Raw genomic sequence first — 27204 nt, 5'->3', positions numbered from 1 at the left:
ACCAACGGCCCCGGAAGAAAGAAGAAAACAAAGAAAACACGTTTATATTTATCATTTTATCTGAATTAAACATGTTAGACACTTTAAATCATATCAATATTTAAATCATTTATACTTAAATGCAAATATATGTTTAAATATTTTCCTCACGTCTTTAAAGTCCTGATTATTATTCTGTCTTATTATTTTTTGAAATTTGAAATTAGAATTAAATTTTTATTAAATAAATACATTTTAAAATATCCTTATTTCTATATAAATACTATCACACAAATACTTTTAAGTCATTATAAATATTGTAAATTTATCAAGTCAGAGTCTGGACACATTACAGCTCTGAAAGAAAAGAAAGAAATTAAGTTTATATTTATGATTTTTCATTTTATCTGAATGAAACATGTTAGAACTTACTGTTCTCTTGTGTTACTTTACATTATTTAATACCGGTACATTAATTCTATATCCCTTCATTTCTCCTACTGTTTTATTAAAATATATAAGATAAATGTAAGTATTAAAGCCACCTGAGTGACTGATATTGATTTAGTGGAAAATGCAGTTTATTAGCAGCTGTGGTGGGTCTTAAAAGAGCCTCTGTATCAGCTGGTGGCACTAATGCAGCGTCTGGTGTCAAAAGACAAACAATATCCTCATTTGTGTCCAATATTTTCTGTTCTCTGCACTTTTCACCCTAAAGATAAGCAGCTGTATAGCACAGGTGGACAGTGAGAATTAAAATGTATTAATATGTGATATAAAGTTAATGCTGGTTCTCATCTTTTAGCACTCATGGTCTGTTGGCATCATTGTGTTCGTTTTAACGCTTTCATGTAGAGATGTATTGATTATTTATATGTGCTTTGGTGTGTTTTGTCTATAAATGTGTAGACAATGTTAAACACTTTAAAAAAAAACATCATTACTATTATATTCTAGTATACAGGATAAGATCTGCAGATCTTCACGGAAGAAAACATTTGTAAATTCCTGCAAATGTATCACAAACACAAAAATCAGAAAGTGGCAGTTAAATGCACAAAGTATCAAAAGTAAAAAAGGCTTGTAGGATGTACGTTATATTACTGATAAATTCTATCGTTAAATGATCATTTAATAGATTCTAAGTTGTAGTTATTATATGAACAGTATGATGTATGAGCAGGAGATGCACTTTAGCAGATGTGGTGGCTCTTAAAAGAGCCTTTTGGTGCTTTGAGTGCTGAATGGACAACAGCTGCTTCACTTCTTGGACTTCTTGGCTGCTGCACTCTTCTTTGCCGGAGCTTTCTTGACAGGAGTCTTCTTCACTGCCTTGACCTTCTTGGCGGGGGTCTTTTTAGGAGTCTTCTTCGTGACCTTTTTGGCAGCAGCAGCTTTCTTGGCCGGTGCCTTCTTGGGGGATTTCTTAGCTGCGGGCTTCTTCGCTGCAGTCTTCTTTGCCGCTGCGGGTTTCTTGGCAGCTGCAGGTTTCTTTGCCGCTGCGGGCTTCTTGGCTTTAACTGCGACTTTCTTCTTCGCTACTTTCTTAGCCGGCTTGGTGGGTTTGGTCTCCTTGGCGAGCTTGAAGGAGCCGGACGCCCCTGTCCCTTTAGTCTGGGTCAGAGTGCCTTTAGTCACCAGCTTAGTGACTGTAGTGTTAATGCGTTTGTTAGCCTTTACGACATCGACGCCTTTGGCCGCCAGAAGCTTTTTGAGCGCCGCCACCGACAACCCTTTACGCTCCTTAGACTCCGCCACAGCGCCGATGATCAGCTTACTGAGGCTGGGTCCGTCCTTCTTGGGCCGGGGAGTGCTCTTCTTTTTCGGGGCTTTTGGTGCGGCTTTAGCCGGGGCCGCTGCTGGAGCTTCTTCTGCCATTTCTGTAAGTGTAGCCTGCTGTTTGTCTCGCGAACTGTGTTCGCAAAGAGTGCACGAGGCGGGACTTATAAAGCACATGAGAACCGTGGAGAAGCAACACACAGAACCGCTCTGCCTGCCGCCTCAAATCAGACGACACTTGTGTTTTCTCCTCCACATTTTGGGGTTAAAACACGTAGAAAACCAACGTTTTAAAACACGTTTATTATCGCAGCAGTGAGGAAACGTTCCTCCCTTCAGACTGAGCTCGTTTTTGGCGTCCAGGACTCATTCATTTAATTCTGGGAGGCTTCAAACCTCGCTGATACACCGTCACTTTGTACGGCGCGCAGCGAGTTTTCTTTACAAATCGTCTCCTAAAACGTCTCAAAGTGGTTTGTATTAAATGTGACAGTGGTGTCCCAGTAAGCAGACACATCTGAGGACACAATACACCTGAAACCAGTGCAGTGACGTGATTTATTAGTTTTTAATCAGACGGGTTTTCGGTGGAGGTAAACACACGGTTACTGTCGGTGACTCAGGGCGGTTACACAGACTCTCTCTGATGGGTCCGCTGGGAAAGACTTCCAGACTCCACTAAATGTTAGATTGAACATGAACGGGACTGAAAACACACTTTTATAATAATCCTCAGATTGAAGATTGCAATAAAATAACGTGTTGACATCTGTAATACAGGAAGTTGTGATTTAAGCTTCAGCTTGAGCAGAAACACTATGGCAGCCTGTTGCCGTCATTTTACAGTCAGGCTTTCTTGTTATAGCAATATATCACATTATCTTAAGTAACAAGTAGATTAGAATAAATAAATTTTGTCTGGAGAGGACATCTCACAGCCAATGAAGATTAATTAATTGTTCATGGGATTAATCAATGATACTATAAATAATTTTTTTTTACATTGAATGTTTATTTGTATAAGGGTAATATAGCATGAATTAACACCACATACCAGTATTTATAACCTAAACTTGCAATACCCGTAGCTACACAGGCCTTTAAAATACATAAAAAGTCTCCACTAAATGTTAGATTGAACGTGAACAGGATTGAAAACACAATTTAACAGTTTATAAAGATTACAATAAAGCAACATGTCTTTGTTCTGATGTACAAAGACATAACTTAGCTTCAGTGTGTCTGCAGCATGATGGGATCAGTTCCTGCCTGAAGGAAATCTGATTAATTACATTTCATTTGATATTTAAATGTGATTTAAAACATTTTCTTATTAATTCAGGCCTTTTAGCTGCACTGAGGTCACAGAGGTCATGCCCTGTGTTTGTACTGTATTTGTATTTCTTTCTCTGAAGAGCATTTTATATATTATCTATTATGTATCTTGTTTCATTTTAATGTGAACTGCTATTAAGTAAATAGAACATTTAGGCTAAAACGCCATTTATGTGGCTAGTTAACAACCATTTTAGCCTGTTTAAAGTCCTGGAGGTTTTCCCATTCTGCCTATAGATGTGAATGCAGGTTAACATAAGATAATGTACGAATAGTAACACATTTAACTAATCAACACTTTTATATGAGTAATGAATGACACTGTGTAAAAGGAGTCTAAAATGTGTCTTACAGCAGTGATTAATCCAGAGAAATGTAGCACCTCTTCTAGCTCATAGTTTTGGTTTTTACCTGCTACAGTATACAGTATATTTTATATCTACTGAGTTTGTCCGCTTCATCTGACCACCAGTAAGGTAAAACAAGAGCAACAGTACAATTTAGACTTTATCCTCTACATTATGTGAAGCACCAGACTTCAATTTCAGCATGTAAACCGTTGTTACATCCATTTATCATCATGTATTTTTGTTTTTATGAAATACTAGTTGAGTAAAGTAAGTAAAGTAAACTTGGATCAGGTGTTAACATGCCAGAGTACTTCAGGAAGTATATTTGGGTTTCTCAAAACTGAGAAAAGGGCTCATCCACGTTTCTGAAGCCAGGATAACGTGCAAACTGAAGAAGGCTGTGGGATACAGCCAAAAGCTGCAGAAAAAGCTAGTAAGTGAACCTTAAATCAAGAATATTCTTTTACATGTATGTTTCCAAGTTGAAGACCATCAATCACACTCAAATTTTTCTAATGTTTCATCTTTTTTGTTGTGAATTACCGGATAATTTTATCTCTTTAGGCCTAAAAGTTAACCGAATGAAACAGGGAAATCCTTCTTTGGTGAGGTATGTTAAGGTTTTATTTGTCATGTTCACATTATACAAGATGATGGCAGTGAAATTATAGAAAAAACTGAGATAAAAATATAAACAGCAATAAAAATGTAAGCAACATGTGTAACACAAAGATGCTAAAAATAAGAAATAAAAGCACTATTGTGCAAAACAGTGCCATATATTCAGTCAGTTTTTGAGGTTATCAGTCAGTTATGGTATTTGGTTGACTGGTTGAAGGGTCACATTTGTTTTAAGAGGTGACAACTATACGGACCAAAGGTGAGACGTATGCTGTGGACAGTTGTACTATTATAATCCATGTAAACATTCAGCTTGGTTGCCAGAATAAAACGTTGGCATTGTACGTTTCTGCAAACCACAGAAACGTTGGATATCTACGTTTCAACAAGTGTAATACGAAGCATATTAACATTTCAACAAAACGTATCATATCGAAATTTCCTAAATACGTGTCATTGCAACATTTCTTAAGTGACGTAGTTCACATGCGATCTATATGAGCCGACTTTCCTATTATGAGGAGGAGGGTTGGTAGGTGATTAGTAAGTTTCTTAGCAACAAGTTGGAAATCAGCAGAGAAGACGGTTCGAGACCACCCCGAAACCAATGTCCGCTTCCCGTTTCAACCGACAAAAGCAGGTGTTTTTAGCGAGACGTCAGGACATTTGCAGCCGTTTTTCTAGCGAGAAAACCGGGTGTTTTTAGTGACACATCGGCCAAACCTAACTAGACCGTAACCACAGCGTTATCACACCATAAAACATCATTATTCAACGGGTAGACATGTTAATATGCCACGTTTGTATAAATAATGATATGATACGTATTTCACGTGTTGAAACGTATATATTCAGCGTTTCTGTGGTTTGCAGAAACGTTCAATGCCAACCTTTTTGTTCTATCGATTGGTTTTAAACATTAAGAGAGTGAATCCTTCCTGAAGCTTCAATTATTTATAGGAAGTCCCGCCCATCCTCTGGCTCTCCCTGACTCCTTAATTCACTTTCACTCCCTCCCACAAGCAACAGACGACTCACACTAACATCCAGCAGCAGCAGCAAGCAGGATGATTCAGGTCAAAGACTTGATCAAGCTTCTCTTCACCAGCCTGAACATCATCTTCGTGGTGAGTAACTGAGCATAAAAGGAAAAAGAAAAAGGCTCTAATTTCCATTTTCAGTATATTATTGATACCAAAACAAAGTGCTCATAAGGAGGATGAGAAAAGTGATGATGACACATGAAAAATGTGCAGCCAGAGAACATGAGTAACATCTGCTGGTGAAATAGATGAAGTGCAGTTGTGAGTTTGCATTTCACTGGACTTGAATCTGTTTGTTGTTGACAGTAGTGGAAAGTAACTAACTAACTAACTAATTATGATTTATTATATAATATATACAAACAGTCAGAAATAGATAAAAGAGGAAATCTTTTTCAGGTTATTAAATCTTGATTACAACAAAAAAAACTCCAAAGCAAGTTCATTAAATTCATAAAAACAAAGATGGTGATGTTGTCTTCTGTGAAAAAAATGAAAAGACAGTTAAATGTTGGGAAAAGTCCCGTCCAGACGGCCTGCCCACTGAGTTTTATCAGTTATTTATTGATGAAATCATAAACCTGCTCACTTCCATGTATAATGAAGGTCTGCACAGCGGCTGTATGGGGGAATCGTTTTATGAAGGAGTTTTGTGTTTACTATATAAATGAATCTAATATAGATAATTATAGACATCTTACTATTATGAATACTGATTATAAAATATTTGCCAAGATAATTATGAACAGACTTAATGATATATTAGATGAAATTACAGATAAAGAACAAACCTGTGCAATTAAAGGTCGGGTGATGTAGGATAATCTCAGTATTTTAAGAGAAATTTTACACAAACCTGATGATACAAAAGGTTTTTATATTATTGGTCGACCATATTTCCAGAGATTATCTGGGCTGTGATGAAGGCAAACGGTTTTCCTGAAGGCTTTATTCAGATGGTGAGACATCACTGTCAATATAAAAAAAAAAAAATAGTCAGAGGTGGATGTTTCAACCAATCATTTAATTTTATATGAAAATATTTCTGGAGTAAAACTAAATCAAAGCAAAACAGAAGGAGTTCGGATTGGAGCTGATGGTGTAACATTAATACTGAAGTCAAAAAAAGAAATGAAAATTCTCGATCTAAACATCCGTAACAGCAGATGTAGTGAAAGAAACTGCGGGAAAAATGTATAAAAGCAAAGAATATGGAGGTTTGGTGACAGATTAAAAATTGCCTTTGTTAAAAATATTTCTGCTGCCTTCATCAGAAATGATCTCTGTGTTGATGATCTGTCAAAGTGGGAAAAAAAGAAGAGGCAGGGCGAGACATGGCCCTTATTATAAATTATGATATGGAGATTTTACAACACAATACCAACATTTACAAATAGACCGGGCTGGTTTACCCAGTAAAATGATTTAAAGGAAATAAGAGATTTTAAACAAGAGGGATTAATTCATTATAAATACTTAACTTATAATGAAGGAGCTGATATGTTATGTATGTTGTTATGTTACCACTAAAAAACGTCCAATGATCTTCTGCAATGATGATGAGACAGAGGAAGTCTGAGATAAACTGAAAGGTGTTGGTGTAAATATTGATTTATGTTATAAATCTGTTATGTATCGTATTATTGATGATAAACTGACATCCAAACATACAGAACTGATACATGTAATTACAGGTGTTGTATGTTTAAAATTGTGGAAAACAAGATGTGCTATGATAATACAACAGACTGTAATAACCAGTGACACCATAATTAAACAGAGGAGGAGAACTACGGATAAATCTGATAAATCTCAGCACCTCCTCTGGAACATACTGGACTTATAAACTGACAGAACTTAATACAAGATTACTGGTCTTTATGCACTTTATTGCTTGATGTAATGTATTTGTAATTTTATAATGTAAAATTCAATAAAGATCTTTTTTTCTTAAAGAAGAAAGTAACTAAGTACATTTACAAATACTGTACGTACTAAGTACAATTTTGAGTATGAATATTGAGTATTTCCATGTGATGCTACTTTCTACATTTCAGAGGGAAATATTGTACTTTCTACTCCACTACATTTATTTGACAGCTTTAGTTACTTTTCAGATGAAGATTTGACACAATGGATAATATAACAAGCTTTTAAAATACAACACATTGTTAAAGATGAAACCAGTGGTTTCCAACCTTTTTGGCTTTTGACGTCTTACAAAAAGCAGTGTGTAGTCAGGGTCACATTTCACATGTCTATGAGTTGTTAACAGCTCCACCAAATAGTGATTTTTCCCTCTAAACTTCTCACATGCTTTCATTTCAATAAATGTTCAAATGATCCAATATTTCAGCCAAAATCAAAGATTAGAGAAAAAGTCCAAAAACTGAAAACAGATTTGTGTATCAGAACTTTGTTTTTTCTTCTTTCCTCTCCCATTAATCATCTCACCACCCCTCAGATTTATCTGCTGACCCTTTGGAGGGGCTCGACCCCTAGGTTGGGAACCAGTGGACTAAACTAGCTAACTGTATATAAAGTAGTGTAAACTAGCTCCACCTCCAGCAGCTACAACAGTAACATGCTGCTCTAACACTGATGCTTCACTATTAATAATCTAATGATGTCATATATAATAATATATCAGTCAGAGGGACCAAACCACTACTTTTACTGCAATACTTTAACTACATCAAGCTCATAATACTTATGTACTTTTACTGCAATACTTTAACTACATCAAGCTCATAATACTTATGTACTTTTACTGCAATACTTTAACTACATCAAGCTCATAATACTTATGTACTTTTACTGCAATACTTTAACTACATCAAGCTCATAATACTTATGTACTTTTACTGCAATACTTTAACTACATCAAGCTCATAATACTTATGTACTTATGTTTTACTGTAGTGGATTTTCATGCAGGACTTTTACTTGTAATGGAGTATTTTTTATTATTATTATTGCTGTATTGGTGTTTTTACTGAAGTAAAGGATCTAAAGTAAAGAATTAAAGAATAATTTCCACGTATGAGGGCATGTATGGAAATTATTCTTTTGAGTGCACTAGTAGAAGCTGGATGTTAAAAGCATAGTGCTCTAAAAAGTGACTTTCCGAGATCTTGTGTGCAGTAAAATTTAAACTTTGAAGAAGATTTGAACCGAAAAGACAATCTAAAATTAAAAAAAAAAAATCCACCTAAACAGGAAACTTCCTCAGATTTGGAGTCAAACTCATCCTGTCCTCCCCTGTTTCAGATCGTGGGCGCCGTCATCATCATCGTCACCCTCGTTCTGCTGTCTCCGTCCTTTAATGGCTTACGTGGAGGAGATGATGTAAGGCAGACACACCCGCTAACACCAGACACACACACACACGGCGCTAACCAACCAATCGACTCTCTCATCCAGTGTGACGGTCACACAACTACCCACATCGTCCTGTACGTCATCGGCTCCGTCACCATGGTGATCGCCATCCTGGGAGCCTATGGAGGCCATAAGGAGAACCTGGTGGCTCTGACTGTGGTGAGTAGAGACACTGATCAGGTAAATGATTAGGGATGCAACTAACTAGACCTTTTTATTATTCATTTATATGATAATTAAGGGTCAGCAATTAGTTTTAACCATCGGACAGATTTTTCAGGTATTTTCAATGGAGGGCCGTTAACTAGAACCATGGAGACACATGCTCATATGTTTTTTTATGATATTATTATAATATTATGACACTGTTTAGGATTGTATCTGATGGCATGTTTTTCCAGTTAGTGAGTGAGGCCTAACAGCTTATTTTCATCATCATAAGGTGCTTATATGTGAATATGTGTTCTGTGTTGCTCTTGGAGACTAGAGATGTATTTTATTGGTTATCAACACATGATAAACAGCTTCCAGTTTCATTTATGGTTGATTGAAAGTTCTGTTGTTGTTGCCTTTGAAAAAAAAAAATGACATCAACACACCGTTTCTGTTCGATCTTTGTGAAGGACAAATCTGTTCTGATCCAACAGGCTGAAGTTGTGAAATTAAAACAATGTTAGAATTCACACATTAAAATGTCATTTCTGGTGGTTTATTAGATGTCATTTCAGCAATATGCACTGTTCAAACAGCACAGCGGTTGTGATATAAACTATAAAAGTAGAAACTTTTGCTTTCATCAGGGGCCCAAATATATTTGCTTGAGGGCCAGATTCAGAACACGGGCCACTGCTTGCCTACCACTTTTCTATACAATGTCAGAAAATAGTGAAAAACACCCATTTCAAGTTCCAATAGAATTAAAAATTAAATAGTTAAATTAAAATAGTCGCAACTATTCAATTTACAATGATATAAAACAGAGAAAAGCAGAATATCTTCACTTTGGAGAAGCTGGAAACGGACTGTAACATCCTGATCTGAGGCTTTTCACATTGTAGGATTCAAGAAATCCCACTAGTTCAAAATACAGCATCAAGAATTCTCACTACAACCAGTGACATTTTTACAGGGGTGGCCATAGCGAACCTTAATAAATGAGATCAAAATGTTTAAATACAGATGTTTGTGCATCATATTACTTCAACCTATGCAAAGATAAATCATAAGTTTATTACAAAACTCATGTTTGCATCCATTGTAACGTTCGTACTCGAGGCCAGGTTGTTGTTTTTGTGTTTTATAATACAGCGTTAAACTAAAGGTGCCGTGCTGATCACCAACAACAACTACAGTAAGCAGTAACATGCAGCTGTCACTCTATTCACAGCTTCCCATCACCGTCTCTGGGAAGCTAGTAGTAACAGCAGTAATTCTGTTCAGGATAAGCTTCACATTTTCTAAGAGCCGTTTCTCTGTAGTGGAGTAAATACGTTGTGTATGTTGTTACTTTCACTCTGCTACAGGTTGTTTTTTACTTTTTTACTGCACACAAGTTTCTGTCCTGCATTCAATTGTTTTTATTTACTTATTACTTTTATTGGAGATAAAATATATTATTAAAAACAACATTAATATTGGTGTAGAGCTTTATCTTCCGTGTTCCTCTGCAGTATCAGATGTGTATGGTCATTGGTGGTCTGCTGGTGCTCCGAGCTGGAGTCTCTGCTGCCGTCATCCATCCAAAGGTACAGTAAACCCCCCCAAAACAAAAGTCTAGTGACTAAAGACAGCTCTGGTTGAGACGTTCCTCCCAGTTGCCTTTGTCATCGCAGTCTGAGCATTGACATTTTTTCTCCTTCACTTCCTCGCTATCATTTTTAGTGGTTGCTGAAAGAGGCGATATTATAGTTAAAAGTTCTGCAAAATTTATTTGGAACAGAGGTAAAGGTGTACATGACTGAGTTTTCCCATCACATTCCAGTTTTTGATATTTAGTGCCAGAAGAAGGACTCAACAAAATAAAACAAAACAGAAATCTGTGGTACTTAACTCCATAGAAATAAAACTCTACAGAAAAAATGTATATCTTTAAACACTTTATTCAATCAATCAATCAAGTTTATTTGTCACATGTAATCATGAGGTACAATCCTGTCAGTTCCTTCAATTTGTGCGTTAAAAAGAGCTTAAATAGAATAGAAATAGTAATAAATATATGTGTGTATGTTTGGAGGGAAAACAACAAAAGCAAGACTCTTCTTCTTCAAGCCATCTTCTCATTTCTTACTTGATGTACCATTAACCTCGGGGGCCAGAGGTTCCTGGTGCACGGCCCCCAGAGGAATCTTTACCACTGCCTCAGCTTCCTGGAGGAGACAGACTGTGATGATGGGCCTATCTGACCTGCTCATCTTCATCTTGACCTTGACGCTTGAAAAAAAACGTTTGTTCATGACTCCTTTTTCTTCTTCTTCTTGTTTTTGCAGCAGGGTGAGAGACGTCTCGAATCACCGCCACAGAGAACTTCACTTCACGGACTTTAATGGTCTCCTCGTGGTCACGGGCCTCTTCGACTGGCTGTAACTTTTTGAGATTTAGCTCCTCCTTAAGCTCCTCTACCTGTTTCTCCAGCACCTGACTGAGCGTCCAGTTTGGAGGCCAGCTCAGCCGTTGCCTTCTCTTCCTGGAGGAGCTTCTTTCTCTCCTCCACCTCCTGCTTCAGGGATTTGTTTTCAGCCTTCAGCTTCTCCACCAGCTTTAGGTCCCTGGTGAGTCTCTATCATCTGCACTCTGACATCCTCCAGCTCTTTCCTGAGGTTGTCTGCCTGCAGCTGTTCCTCAGATCTTTGCAGCTCTGTCATGTGCTCTTCTTTGTGTTTCTCAGCATTATTTGACTCCTCAGGGAGCTCAGCTGGAGGCGCTCTAGAGTTTAGAATCATACTTTTGATGTCCTCCCTGAGCCTCTGAACTTGGCAGTCGCTGCTCCTGCTGCAGGTTCTTCTCCATCTCACGCAGTCTGCGCCTGCTGTCACCGCTGTTATGCTCCACCATCATCTGCATTTCATTTTCCTGGCCAAGATGGCAGTAAGTCATCTGCAGGCTCTTTTTAAGATTGGCCACCTGACCTCCAGGGGGGCAGGTGAGGCCTGGGACTGGAGCTCCTCTTGGACATCCTCCACCTCTCGAACTCCATCTCTCATCTCCTCGCTCCTCTTTGCCAGAGTTTCCATCTCCACATCACGTTCCTCCACCATCAGGGCCCAGTTATCAGGACCAGATGGTGCTTTAGTTTCAGGCAGATCTTTATTTTCCTCCATTACTGGCGTTGATACAATCAGTTGCTCGGTTGAAATCTGTTTTCAGTGCTTGCTGAAGTGTGAAGCTTTCCATTATCGATTAATCTGATGATTATTTCCTCACTTAATTGATTAGTCGTTTGGTCTATAAAATGTCAGAAAATGGTTTAAAAAAAGTGTCGATCACTGTTTCCCAAAGCTCAAGATACGTCCTAAAACGTCTTGTTTTGTCCCGACTAACAGACGATGTTCAGTTTACTGTCATAAAGGACTAAAGAAACCAGAAAATATTCACATTTAAGAAAGTGGAACCAGAGAATTTGGACATTTTTTCTTCAAAAGTGACTCAAAACGATTAATTGATTATCAAAATAGTTGGCGATTAATTCGATAGCTGGCAACTAATCGATTAATCGACTAATCATTGCAGCTTTTTCATCACTTTGACCACAGAGAATCATTAAAATCAAACACTGTGTCCCAATTCCAAACTAACTAATTGTACACAGTACATCCTACATATTAATGTACATATAATAGTGTTTTTTGCAGTTAGTATACAATAAATCAACATACTTCGTCATGTGTGAAGGCAAACTGTGACTTCAAAAAGCCACCACAGATAAACCTCCTGCACTCAGCTTACACTCTTTACACACGTTGAGTCAGTTTTAAATCAAATTCTGTTGATAGATTGAACTGTTATGTTTATATTTAAAATCAACAGTGTTTTCATTCATTCAGCCAAACACGAGCTTTGCTGTCAGTTTCTTCCTCCCAGTATCGTCCAAGAAGCGTCCCATCATGCATTGCAAACACTGATTGATGTAGTGAAAGAAAAAATTGTGTTATTGAACAGATGTATTAACACTAAAAACATATTTCACGAAATGAAATGAAGCTTCGTCGCTCGTCATACGTCCCTCTCTCCCCCACACTTCCTGCTTATATTTCTACTTCCACTATCAAAATAAAAGCTAGAATTCCCTCCACAAAAAACAAAACAACAAAACATATATTGTGTTTTTAAGGTTTATAATCTAACTTTCCCCCTGAGGTAACAGAATGTGTGCTGTATAGGACAGTGGTTGTCAAAATTAACACAACAAGCGACGTTTCATATTCATAAACATAAACATTTGACAGCAAAATGTTCATTATAAAAAATATTTTTTGTTTTCTGAGGTGTTCCTGGAGCTGTTTCACCACAATCTACTGTACTTTTAATTAGCATGTCAACTAACAACTATGGTCATTATCGATTAATCGATTAGTTGCTTTATCTATAAGACTGAAGAGGTGCCTGTTTAGATCTCAAGCATCTCCAAAATGTTTTTTTTCCTATTGTATCGTGGACGGAACTTCTCACTGATAAGTATGTGCTACTTGTTCTCATTTATTTTACTCTTTTTATTTCCTATTTACTCCCATAACCCTGAAATGACATCAAGGTTTAACCCTTTCTTGTACAAAACCAATAAAAACTTAATCTGTTTAATTTGTGTGTGTGTTTCTAGCCGAAGAGTGTGATGGAGGACAGGTGGCGCTCACTTCTACCACTGGATCAGGCTTCAGACAACATCAAGGTCCAGGTTGAAGCACTGCAGACATCAGTAAGATAAACACATTAAAGGAATTCTTCAGCGTTTCCCCAAATATGGTTATCTGTCTTCTTCCACAGAGGAAGATGAGAATCTCATGTTTGTGCGTGAAAGGACTTGTTTATAATATTTCAAGAGTGTCTTAAACCAACAGTCAGGAGCCCAAATGAGCAGTGAAACCTGTTTTTCTTGCTGTAACCATTCCTCCTGTTCATACTGACCATTAGAAGATCCACAGTCCTCCTTCTGTGCAAAAATGTATTTCAAAGTTTATATGAAGCTAATATGAAGCTTCAAATGAGTCAAATCAAGTAGATATCTTTCAGCGTTACAGTCTTTTTAGTGCCAAAGTTCCTCTTTTTGTTACTATACTTCCACCTGCAGCTCAACAGGGAAACACTGTCCGAGGAAACACAAAGAGGGAATTTGATGCTAAAAAGACTGTAAATGTGTCAGATATCCACTTGATATGACTAACTCAGACTGCTGAAGCTGAATAGAAGCTTCACACAGACTTTTAAATGACTGTGTGGACACACTGTGGATTTTATCCTCCATCACTTCCATTGAAAGCACATTTGAAGGATCTTTTAATATCCAGTATGAACAGGAGGAATGATTACAGCGAGGAAAACCTCTTTCACTGTTCATATGGACACCTGACTGATGGTTTAAGACAGAGGTGAAAAGTTGTGAGCTCGTCCTTTAAGGCTCTGAGAAGAGATGAACCATCAGTGTTTTGTTTTGTGTGGTGTGATGAACGCTGCAGCCTGCAGGGAGCACTAACACTTCTTCTCTTGTGTTTAGCTGCACTGCTGCGGTCTGTTCAGCCATGAGGACTGGGGGCAGAACATCCCCGACTCCTGTCTGTGCAACCAGGAGGAGCAGATGGAGGGAAAGTGTCAGACAATCAGCTACAGAGTGAGCATTAACACACACATACACATTATATTACTATTGATTGGTGTTAAAAGCTGATTTTTGTCTCTTTCCAGAACTTTCTGTTGAATCTTTTCTGGCAGAAGAAGTCTGTCTTCACACAGGTCAGTGGAACTAAAGCAGCATTAAAAAACTGAAAATCTTTCGTTTTAATTGTCATGTTTATGATATTTCACACCTGTGATGTCATCAAAATGTTCAGGGAAACAGTATATAGACGGCTGGCAACAGAAATTAATTCCTGTTGAAACAACTCTATACATGAGAATCCATACAAAATATACATTTGTAATAAACAGTATATGTCACGCAATACAAATATACAATACACAGAGAGATTTTAAGTCAGACAGATAAAAATAAAACAATGGATTTAAAGAAAAAGGTTTAAAAATGATACTGAATAAAATAAAAGAAAAAAATCAAATCAAAAGTAAAAAGTAAATAAATAGAAAGGTGTGGATGTCTGTAACCGGTCTGTATTCTGTTCCTATAATCAAGTAGAATTGATTTAAAGAGTAAACGGGTAATTAGTAGTGAAGTAATTCACAGTTTTCAATATGGTTACATCAACTTGGTTTTTTTTAATGCAAGATGAATAATTAGAATATTTATGTGACCATAGTATGATAATAGATACGTTCAACAAGTAATATTTGAAGATTACCTTTTAACATTTTCAGCTTTGAAAAGGCTGAAAGAGATTTTATTTTAAATCACTAAGAAAACTATAGGATATGTCCTATTTTCTGTATTTTTTCTTCTTGTCAATGAATCTCATGTTTGGATCCAAACTGACGATGAACTGATCTACTAACAAGTATTGTGTTTGTATCCAAAGCCTGATATATCCGATTCCTCCGTTGTTGTTCAAAAACTATTAAAAACATGTCAGTGAGTCACACCGCTGCGCTGGGTCACATGTTCCTCCATCATGAAGAGTTTGGTCACGTTAGTTTGTTCAGAAACTAATAACAGCGTCATGTTTTCAGTCTCCGGAGAGTAGTTCTGTGTGAGGCAGACGCCGCTGAGCTCGTCTCTGCTCAGATGTTCATAAAGTCTTTGTGTAACCTGTAATTTATTAAGGTTAAATATGTTTTATTTGTGCATTTTATTTAGACATTTTAAATGTATTTTTCTACTACTTCTTATAAACTTGAATTACTCAGGCAGAGTCTTTAAACCGGTTTATTAAAGGTAGTTTATAACCACAGGCTTTGAAATGACAGCTGATCATTTCACAAGATTGAAATCTTATTGACCCTCATTTCAGTCGGTGATTCGTAATTTCTCTCACAAGCACGACCATTTTTAAACTGCCTGTTTTGTTCCGTAAAGCGGCTATAATCAGTATTTTTCATACTAATACTGTATGATCTGTCAGTGTGTAATGTGTCGGCCAGTAGTGATGAACCTATCAGCTCCTCTCGGCTTTAAGGAGCTTTATAGTGAGTTTTAGCTCATTGTTTATCTGTCCGGCTGCAACTTTACTGCTGTTAAAGTGGCCAAACAGCAAACAGACACAGTTAACTGTAGACCAGCTGGTGAACATCACTTTAAACTGGACTGCAGGACTTTTGTCTCCCCCTTCTGGCAGTGAGAGTAAAGGGGGGCCCTGACACAAACATCCAGCTCTCATCACACCCCGAATGACAGACACACTGAGAGGTTTTGAAGGTCCACCAGCCCACCACTGGCTGTAACCTACTGTTGTGGCTGTAAAAGGATGGATTCATTGTTTTGAGCGTCATACAACCCCTGCACAATGATTTGAATTTGATCCATTCAGTCTGATAACATTTGGAAAGTCTGGAAGAGCCACACGATTAACGGCCAGCACAGGAGCCCGACATGAGATTTAAAAACTCTGTATACTGTGAAATACAGAGAGATTTATCTGGTGGTGATCGGCTTAATCAGCGTTGTGTGAACTCGTTTGGCTTGAATGTAACGGACGTTCGTTTACATGTAAAAGTTCTGCGGTTTTAGAGAGATCCACCAGACCTCGTTGACCTGATGGATCATAATAAAAAACACAGTTTACTGATGACTTATTGATGGTAAGATGATAAACTCGTCACCTAAAAAGGGATCTGACATGACAGAGATTCTTCAACAGTCAACAGTTCCTAAATCAAACTAACAAACGTTTCTCGTCTTCTTGTCACCAGACCTGCTTCCCGCTCATCATGGACTCTGTTACAACAAACACTGATGTCACGCTGGGCGTCGATGCCACTCTGTTCGTACTGGCGGTGAGTTGACTATAATTTGGTCTTTGTAACTAAAAATATTACTGTCAAAGTCATTTAAAGCATCTTTTAGTCATTTTTCATATCCCAACAAAGAGACTGAGAAGATGTCTGCTGCACTAGAATAACACCGTCAACAAGCAGCACTAGTGAACATTTCAGTCTCTGCAATATTCGTTATGGGAGGTTTAATTAATGACTTTAAACCTACCAGATGTTATTTTTGGGCTTAAAATACAGTCCAGTAAGTAATTGGACATTTTTTTGTTCTTCAGGCTCTGACATTCAATTAGAAATAAAATAATGGATACTACATTAAAGTAGAGCTTCACAGGTCCAAAATATTGGACCCAATCTGAAATGGATCTATGGAAAACCTACCCGGATGGACCAGGGTCACAGAGAGCTGCTTGATGCGCTATCAATTAATTTGATTGATTAACAATCAGTATTAATGCTCTGGGAATAAATGTAAAATCATAGAAACTAAAATAATTTGTTTATTTGCCTCAAAGACAAATGTATATAAACTAGTAGTTTCCACCAGTTAATGTGTTCATATGTGAATACCTGTTAATCATTTAACCTGTTATGATGACCGGGTTTAATGGTTGTTTAAGGACGTGCAGACACACCTGTATTATACACCCTGTTGACCCACCTTTTCGGTTATAAAGTTTTTGCAACTGGAACTTTTGGACTATTTATGATCTGACCGGTCACCACAGAGGAAGCCTGTGATTTCCTGCAACCCAAGTGCATGAGAGAAGCAACTATCTGCCACTTTCTTTCTTCTAACTGTTCTCCTGTCTTCACTCAGCGTGTAGTTATGCAACACACTTCCAATAAAGCAGCAGTTCGCCTTTGGAGTTTATAATAGGGGAAAAATGTGAAAACAGCGTTGAACAAATCCAATAATATAAATCAGAAAAAGATGAGATATAATAAAAGAAGAGTGAGAATAAAGGTGTTTGTTAGTAGTTAATATAGTAGACAGATTAAAAGGAAGAAGAGTAAAATATATGACAGTTAGCCCAACAGTAAAAAATGACTCAGAGGGTTTTATTAGCAGCTCCTTAGCAGCTCAGTTAGCTTGTATGCTGCTAGCTTGGAAAGCATCCATGAGGTAAAGAGAATCTACAGACGATGCAGCAACAAGAACATTTAGAGGGAGAATAAAAGATGGCTGTAAATGTTTGAATGAAATGTTGGATGTTAGCATGTGAGTTAAACTAACTGCTATAAAACTGTGTCAGCGTGAGTCGCTACGAACACACAACACCAAACTGAGACTATGTTCTGGCTGAAGAATAGTGACATCACAAACCCAACAAATTACCTTCAATCACAGCGTTTATATCAAACGGCCGCCGCTGCAGAGCTGAGTGGCTCACTGTTCGCTTGTTTGTTCAAAGCTTATTAATATTAAATGCATCACGTATCCAAATTGCACCAATAGAGTATCTTTCTCCACAATAAATCACCTGCTGAGTGTTTGATGGTTGTTTATTTGTGCTTCAGAACCGTGAAACAATCAGAAAATAACGTTTTCTGTCATTCACAGACTTTCTCTCTCTCAGAGAAAACTTTCCAGCCTTTCTCTCTGTCGCTCTCTCTTCTCTTTCTCTTGTCTTTTTTTTTAAAAATGATTCAGGGAACCCACAACAAAGCCGAACTTTTAACAAACGAAGAGAGATGTCGTCCCCTCGTCTCTCTCATGGCACGGTTGTACAGGTCTGACCAGTGGCAGAGCAGAGCAGCTGATCGCTTGTTTATTCAGAGTTCAAGTTTATTAATATCAATCATGCCACATGTCCAAATTACACCAAATTCAACACAGCAGTCCCTTTTGTTCCCCAGCAATACGCCCGCCAAGTGTGGAGTCGATCGGATGGACGGTTCAAGAGATACAAGAAGGACGAACAGACACACAGACAGAGATTCCTTCCTTTAGTTGATAAATAACTGAAAGTCCTATTCCACCTCCTGTATCAATAATCAAACCTTCTGTAGCCAACTGGGCGATAGATCAACAAAGCATAAATCTTGCGGGTGAGGGCTTCAGTTCTCTTGTCAGAAACTGTGTAATCATCTTTGTCGACTATTTGCATAAAACAGGAAGAAACAGCCGATGTGACCGTTGGATTTATGTCCTTGTTCTCTTTTTCCTCATGTTGACAAAGAACACCTCTATTACTCTCTTTACTTTACAGTTTATGTTCTCCTCTCACCTCAAAACACACTGTTTTCTCCCGCTGTGATTAATGTGACGTACCACATGATCAGAGCTGACACTGTGTACACTCAGGTGGACATACTGACATTCAGACATGCAGCAGTAAAAGCAGGTGGAAAATAACTTAGTACATACAGGTACATTTACTTAAGTAGTGTACTTATGTACAATTTTGAGCTGCTTTATACTTCCACTCCACTACATTTCAGGGGGAAATATTGTACTTTCTACTCCGCTACATTTATTTAACAGCTTTAGTTACTTTTCAAGGCAAGGCAGGTTTATTTGTATAGCACATTTCAACAACAAGGCAATTCAAAGTGCTTTACATAGAGCATAAAAGGCATTAAAACAGAATATAAAAGCAACACAAGTAAAAAGACAAATAAAAACAATTAAAAAGTGTTAAATTAGGAAATAAAAAAGCTAAAAGCTAAAAGGGAATAAGACAGATAAAACAAGAGAATAAAAGTGCAACAGTGCAGTGTAAAATATTAACCCTTAATGTGGTTTAATAAAAGGCAAACAGAAAAGTCTTCAGCTGCGATTTAAAAGAACTGAGAGTCGCAGCAGATCTGCAGTTTTCTGGGAGTTTGTTCCAGATATGTGGAGCATAAAAACTGAAAGCTGCTTCTCCATGTTTAGTTTTGACTCTGTGGACAGAAAGCAGACCTGATCCAGACCACCTGAGAGGTCTGGATGGTTCACAACATCAGAGATGTATTTTGACCCTAAAACCATTCAGTGCTTTATGAACCAACAGCACTATCTTAAAGTCAATTCTTTGACAGACAGAGGCCAGTGAAAAGATCTGAGAACTGGAGTGATATGATCCACTTTCTTGGTCTTAGTGAGGACTCGAGCAGCAGCGTCTGAATCAGCTGCAGCTGTCTGATCGATTTATGAGTTGTTAACAGCTCCACCAAATAGTGATTTTTCCCTCTAAACTTCTCACATGCTTTCATTTCAATAAATGTTCAAATGATCCAATATTTCAGCAAAAATCAAAGATTAGAGAAAAAGTCCAAAAACTGACAACAGATTTGTGTATCAGAACTTTGTTTTTTCTTCTTTCCTCTCCCATTAATCATCTCACCACCCCTCAGATTTATCTGCTGACCCTTTGGAGGGGCCCCGACCCCTAGGTTGGGAACCACTGGACTAAACTAGCTAACTGTATATAAAGTAGTGTAAACTAGCTCCACCTCCAGCAGCTACAACAGTAACATGCTGCTCTAACACTGATGCTTCACTATTAATAATCTAATGATGTCATATATAATAATATATCAGTCAGAGGGACCAAACCACTACTTTTACTGCAATACTTTAACTACATCAAGCTCATAATACTTATGTACTTTTACTGTAATACTTTAACTACATCAAGCTCATAATACTTTTACTGTAGTAGGATTTTTCATGCAGGACTTTTACTTGTAATTGAGTGTTTTTACATTGCCTTATTGGTACTTTTACTTCAGTAAAGGATCTGAGTACTTCTTCCATCATGGTGTGATGATATGATGTTAAAGGAATATGCAAGCAAAGAAAAAATGTCAGTGTGTTTCTCTAAATTAACTCAGTCTGTTCCTCTGTAGCTGCTGGGCTTAGTTCTGTCTTCACTGGTGATCTACCAGATATTCAACACAGCCAACAGGTCGAACACGCTGTCAGTGCCAGTGATGTTCACCAACCAACCACCTGACTACCAGCAGCTGTACAACATAACGGAGTAGGAGGCACTGCTGTCAACAAAAACCCAGGATGCAAAAAGCCTCAAAATATTCTTCTGCTTTTCTTTCAGTGGTGCTTTGGCGAACAGGTTTTGAGAACAGGTTGGGAAAGCGAAGTGAAGCATGACATCACAGGGCAATAATTGCTTGTCAGGGTCGACATCATGGTGATTTCCATCATATAAAGAGCAAGGTACATTTGAGAAACGAAGGGCCTCATGCAAGAAGCACTTATACAAACATTTGTTCTTAAGTGGCATTTAAAAGGGATATAACATGCTTTTTTGTGATTTTCTGCTATTTTTATATTGATCTGATGTCAGATGTTAAAAAGGGTGAAAACTTGAGGTGAACGTATGTAAAAGGCTCCCTGCAAGTCAAAAGTCAGGGCTTCAACCTGCTCTAAATCCAATCTACTTCCTCCTCGTGATGACATCAGATTGTTCGCACATGCCCACAAATGGCCGTCCGTCCTGTAGCCTTGGTTGCTAAGGTTGTTGCTAAGGTGTTTCCATGTGTTGTCCTGCTACTATTGTTTGTTTATGTAGCTTCTGGAGAAGCTGACCAATCAGAACAGAGTGGGCTCATCAGGAGGTGGGTCTTAAAGAGACAGGAGCTAAAACAGCCTGTTTCAGAGAGGCTGAACTGAGGGGCTGCATAAAGGACCAGTAGAAGATAAATAAGGAGTTTTTAACTGTAAATCATGCAAAGATATTCCAGTAGAGCCCCAGAATATAAATATACACCTGGAAATGTGCATGTTATCTCCTCTTTAATATTCTAATGGGAATGAATTTGGAGTTTGTGTTTCATCTTTCCTCAAAAACAACAAAGAGGTGAGAACACAAATTGACAAATGTAAACAAAATTGAATGCAAAGTGTAATTTTTATTTTCAAATCTGAATTAAATTTAAATGATGCCTTAATGTTAGCTCAGGGCATTTTGCGTTTGAATAATGGCAGTATTACATGGAAAAGCCTTCATAAATAATATATACATATTTATACACATAACACTGTAACAGTATGACTGAAAGATTTACAAACACTTATAACAGCTGTACTTTTTACTTTTCTATAATTGTGAAGTTTGAGGTTTTGTCAAGATTTGGAGAAATATCCAGAGTTTATAGGGATGCACCGATCCGACTTTTTCAGTCCTGATACCGATAAATGAGCTTTGGATCCGATACCAGGGTTTAATTTATAAGCTGTATGCTTCACTGTTTGGAAGAGACTGGGATCATTTTTTCATGTGTAAGGCAAAACCAGGTTTGACTTAAACATTCTTTCCTAACTTTGTAAAACAAAAAGTAACAAATAAATACATAGGTATTGTAAATTTACTGGATTGTTATTTATTAAAATAATCTGTATCGGTTCATCTCTAGTTATAAGTTACAGTATACTGCCAAGGAATGTGTACATTCATATACATTGTGGTTTACATTGGTTGTAATTCCTCCCTCCCAAAAGATATGATTAATATATTGTTAGACAAATTTTACATACATAAATCTAATTTATTTGTTTTTAATCTAGCCCCAATTTGACAGTTTTCCCATTTGTTTATCAAAAAGTCTGATGTCAGTTTGGACTTGTTTTGATCTGCCTATGTAACAGCACAAATGATATACACTCAGTGAGCACTTTATTAGGAACATCTGTGCAGACATTTGTAACAAAGACTTTTGCTGCAAGAAATACTGTCTGGGAGCTAAATTAGCTGAGGATGCCTGGTCCGCTACACTCAGTGGACCCAAAGGAGACCACGGCCTTGCCTGGAGCTGCGCTGGAGAGGAAACATCGAAAGCAGTGCGACAGGACGTGGAGGCAGTGCAAGTTAGACTACCTGTTAACCCATACAAACCGGCAGTTCCAACAATAATCCTGCCTCATCTTCATTCTCTAGACAGCATATAACTCCCCCATCAGTGCTGGTCACTCACTGACATGCAAGAGCTACATCCAACCGAGACATTTACTTTTCTCTCTAAATGCACTTTAATGCTCTGTGCTGCTAACTACTTGTTCTTTTTTTTGTTTGTTTTTTTCTTGTGAATTATATGTTTTTATCATTTTTTAAAGGAACTTTTATATACACACTATATCTTTATCCTTTCTGTTGTAGTTGTACTGCTGTGGGCTGGGAGGAACAGCATTTTGTTTTTTTATGTATGCAAATACAAAAAAAGATGACAATAAACTAAATCTTGAATCTTGAATCCAATACAACAGCTCTGTCATGAATTTTACTTTTATGAAGTTTATACATTTTCAGTTTTTGTTGACATTGTCAGAAAGGTGATAATTCTACTTTATTATTTATTACTGAGGTGGGTGGCGGTGGTGTAGGGGAGACCAGGGATGGTTATAACACTTTCAATTTCTCCAATCAGGAACAAGTTATAAATCACCTGATTGACTCTGCACATGCTCAATTTAGTCCTTGTTCCACATGTAAGGAAGTAGCACCCTGTAGCAGTCAGCTGATTTTAGAAAGGAAAAACTTTTTTTTTTTAACTAATTTATTTTTGTGATAGCATTGCCTGCTTTGTAGATAAACTCATCAAACTTAAATCATGTTAATTATGTGTCTGTGTAGATATCGTTCATGCAAGTTGTTAGTGCTAATGTTTTAGTTGTTAGCTGTAAGGTAAGCTAGTTCTGGGTTAGTTGTAACGAAATGTGAAAAAATGTTACAACCTACCCCAAGCAAAAATTTCATGGTATTTATATGTTTACTTTGAATTTCAGTATGCCTAGGTCCTGGAAGAGAAAGACTGACAGGGGGGTGCCTCTCAACACTTTGAAGAAAGAAAAAACAGAAAATGCATAACATTGAGCCACAAGACACAGATTCCTCAGATGATGATGAGAATTTCTGCAGTGTGCACACTAACCGGGACTATGGGGTCAGCTGTAACATTTCACTCCTTGTGTTTGCATCACATTTTGAATACACTGGTTTAAAAGAGCTCCAAGCTACAGACAGAAATGTCAAAAATGTTACAGCCATCCCCGGTCTCCCCTACTGGAGTGCATTATATTGAAAAGTGTTCCTAATATTTTGCCCGCCCCATTAACATAAGATAAAATAAGATAACCTTTATTGATCCTCAGGTGTTACAGCAGCAGCAGAATCAGAATACCACTGGTTACACGTGCAGCAGGAAAGTAACGTCAGAGTAGAAAACATAATACGGAAATAATAAAACAAATAAATGAATAAAAATAAGAATAAAAGAGCAGAACAATACAACTATACAACCTGAATTTACTGTATAGTGGCACTGAAGTGTTAAGCCAGTGAACTAATGTAACACAGTTGAACACAGCAAGGAAACAACCTACATAAAACTGTAAAACCTCAAACATATATGAAGGGGCAAAATATCCCACTCCAGTTCACCACCACCACCCACTATGACCTCAATAATAAACATAAAGTAGAATTATGTGGTTATGTTGATTTGATGATGAAGGTTGTGGCCAAACAATTCACTGCTGCGTTGGAAAGGCACAATATTTATAAGCATTGGACTGGTTTACATCTTATAGCACTGATAGAAGTTTTACCGTCTCTGTTGAACACTTTGTGTCTGATTCCTCTCTACTGTCTTGTGGTGTCCCGCAGGGCTCCGTACTGGGGCCCCTGATAGTCTCTTTATATTTGCTGCCCTTGGGACAGATTATAAACAGATTTAATATTGCATATCATTTATTTGCATATGATATCCAACCCTACTTTTCATCCAAACCTAGTGAGGCTAATAGGTTATCTAGGCTCCTAGTCTGCAAACGCTATGAAGGGACTGGAAAGCGGAAAATTTGGAGTATTGAGCCTCTTTCCTCTGCGTAACTAAGAGGTTATACTTGATCAATCCTCTTCGTTTGACACCCATGTTAAGCAGCTGACCAGATCTTGTTTTTTTCCACTTCCACTTTCCACTAGAAATGTTAGTAAACTGAGATCTATAGTTTCAAATGCAGAACTAGAGATACTTATACGTGCCTTTATCTCATCTGCCCTTGATCGTCTGCAGGCTATTCAGAGCTGCTGAAAGAATACTCACAGACGGTCTCTCACATTATCACCTTTCTGAAAGGTCATAAAAGTAGAATTTATGGCAGAGCTGTTGTATAGGGTTGCATTAAACTGCACAGGTGTTCATAATAAAGTGCTTGGTAAGCATATACTGTAAACATGAGTCATTTCCTATTACTGTCTAGTTCACTGTACAACAACACAACAATGACACAAACTACACATCAACAGCAGTTTTTTTTACCCTTAAGAGTAAACTACAACAGTATTAATGTTTTTCTCAATACATTTTTGCTATTTTGAACCATTTAAACCTTCAAACTCCACAAACACTTCTTCCCCTTTAAAAACATGAAGCTTTAGTTGATCACATTCCTCTGCAGTGAGTCATAACACCATCGCCAGTCCTGAAACCTCATATCTCCCATGTGTCTGCTTTTCAGAAACAAATGAACAGCCGGAGATACGGGCTTTCCACAGAGCCACACTGGTATTTTGATCCCTGTGTTTGTTCCCTTGAGACCAGTTTTAACAACGTCCTTCTCTCCTTTTCACTTCACTTTCTCTTTCTATTCCTCGGAAGTCTTAGTCTTACCGTTCATCTTTTTTTCTTCTTTTCTACTATCCTTTCCCTTTCTAGACAAGAAAAGACTGTCTTGACAGGGTTATAAACACAAAAAGAAATACTTAATACTTAAGCAAACACATGAAATCTTCTGTATGGCAGGACTTGTTTTTCTACACGTGTTCGTGTAGAAATGAATGCTGCTGTCCAGAAGAAGAGCTTTAACTTAAAGGATTTTTCAAGTGTGTCTTAAACCAGCAGTCAGGTGTCCATATGAACAGTGAAAGAGGTTTTCCTCGCTGTAATCATTCCTCCTGTTCATACTGGATATTAAAAGATCCTTCAAATGTGCTTTCAATGGAAGTGATGGAGGCCAAAATCCACAGTGTGTCCACACAGTCATTTAAAAGTCTCTGTGAAGCTTATATCAGTCTGAGTTAGTCATATCAAGTGGATATCTGACACATTTACAGTCTTTTTAGCATCAAATTCCCTCTTTGTGTTTCCTCGGACAGTGTTTCCCTGTTGAGCTGCAGGTGGAAGTATAGTAACAAAAAGAGGGACTTTGGCACTAAAAAGACTGTAATGTTGAAAGATATCTACTTGATTTGACTCATTTGGACGCTGAAGCTTCATATTAGCTTCAGATCAACTTTTAAATACATTTTTACACAGAAGGAGGACTGTGGATTTTGTCCCCAATCACTTCCATTGTAAGTGCATTATGAAGGGATCTTCTAATGGTCAGTATGAACAGGAGGAATGATTACAGGAAGAAAAACATGTTTCAATGTTCATTTGCGTTCTTGATTGTTGTTTTAAGACAGACATGAAACATTGTGAACCTGTCCTTCAATGTGGATTTTCTTTGAAACTGATCAACAGAAAAAGATCCTTTAATGTCAAAGTGAAAACAGATCTCTACAATTCTCCCATTAATCATCTCACGACCCCTCAGATTTATCTGCTGACCCTTTGGAGGGGCCCGACCCCTAGGTTGGGAACCACTGGACTAAACTAGCTAACTGTATATAAAGTAGTGTAAACTAGCTCCACCTCCAGCAGCTACAACAGTAACATGCTGCTCTAACACTGATGCTTCACTATTAATAATCTAATGATGTCATATATAATAATATATCAGTCAGAGCGACCAAACCACTACTTTTACTGCAATACTTTAACTACATCAAGCTCATAATACTTATGTACTTTTACTTGTAATGGAGTATTTTTACATTGTTGTTGGGACTTTTACTTAAGTAAAGGATCTGAATACTTCTTCCACCACTGTTAAACAATGTTTCTCTATGACAGAATAGACATGGAAATACTCTAAAGTACTTCTAAATTGTACTGCAGTAAATGTATTCAGTCACATACATCCCACCTCATTTCCCAGATTTTCACAGCGTAAAACTTGTCAGTGCTTGCAGTTTCTAAATGACTATAATCACATATTGACTTGTTGGCCAACACGTACATCGTTGTCAGTTTAGTACTCATGTTAGATGACACCAAAGACACCACAATGACCCTGAAAGAAAACAGTTGAACCCTTTTAATGTTTCACATCTGGTGAAATACAGTTTCCTCGTAATTAATGGTGCAAATACAAAATTAGAGCTGCAACAATTAGTCAGTTAATCGATTAGTTGTCAACAATTATGATTTCTCTGATTCTAGCTTCTTAAATGTGAATGTTTTCTGGTTTCTTTAGTCCTTCATGGCAGTAAACTGAATATCTTTGGGTTGTAGACTGATGGTTGGGACAAAACAAGGCATTTCTGGTTGCATCTTTGTTTGCATCTTTGCATCTGTGACATGACGGACAGGATTAATTGATAATGAAAATAATCGTTAGTTGCAGCTTTAAACCTTTTTAATGTTTCATATCTGCTGAAATAGACTTAAAAAATTATTTTCCAACCACATCTGGGTAATTCCCCAGATGTGAGTGGTTTTCGGGGGGGGGGTTCATGTTGAACATAACACCGCCCGTCCTGTCTACAATCCCAAACAGCCTTAACACACACACACTC

General features: G+C 37.5%; 2 protein-coding genes across 6 annotated transcripts in view; one reads left to right on the top strand and one right to left on the bottom strand.

Annotated features, from left to right (window-relative positions):
- Nucleotides 1–304: 304 nt before the first annotated feature.
- LOC137176068 (histone H1-like) lies at nt 305–4348 on the bottom strand. Its single transcript, XM_067582119.1, has one exon. The coding sequence runs from the start codon at nt 1933–1935 to the stop codon at nt 1240–1242; it is 696 nt and encodes a 231-aa protein (XP_067438220.1). The 5' UTR covers nt 1936–4348; the 3' UTR covers nt 305–1239.
- A 439-nt stretch (nt 4349–4787) lies between these two features.
- The window catches only part of LOC137175676 (tetraspanin-8-like), a 77675-nt gene continuing 55258 nt past the window's right edge, over nt 4788–27204 (top strand). The window contains exons 1-9 of one of the 5 annotated variants that reach the window (XM_067581492.1): nt 4788–5191; nt 8378–8455; nt 8531–8647; nt 10159–10233; nt 13302–13397; nt 14193–14306; nt 14381–14428; nt 16496–16579; nt 20414–22769. In XM_067581492.1, coding sequence (XP_067437593.1) covers nt 5132–5191; nt 8378–8455; nt 8531–8647; nt 10159–10233; nt 13302–13397; nt 14193–14306; nt 14381–14428; nt 16496–16579; nt 20414–20551 — 810 coding nt within the window. In that variant the 5' untranslated portion in view covers nt 4788–5131 and the 3' untranslated portion in view covers nt 20552–22769. Of the gene's footprint in view, nt 5192–8377; nt 8648–10158; nt 10234–13301; nt 13398–14192; nt 14307–14380; nt 14429–16495; nt 16580–20413; nt 22770–27204 lie in introns of those variants that run through there. The other 4 variants (XR_010925670.1, XM_067581495.1, XM_067581491.1 and 1 more) reach the window with 4 other exon arrangements.

This window comes from Thunnus thynnus, chromosome 23, assembly GCF_963924715.1.
Source record: "Thunnus thynnus chromosome 23, fThuThy2.1, whole genome shotgun sequence".
Classification (NCBI taxonomy): domain Eukaryota; kingdom Metazoa; phylum Chordata; class Actinopteri; order Scombriformes; family Scombridae; genus Thunnus; species Thunnus thynnus.
The sequence above is the reverse complement of the archived record's forward strand: the minus strand, read 5'-3'. Positions and strand labels throughout refer to the sequence as shown.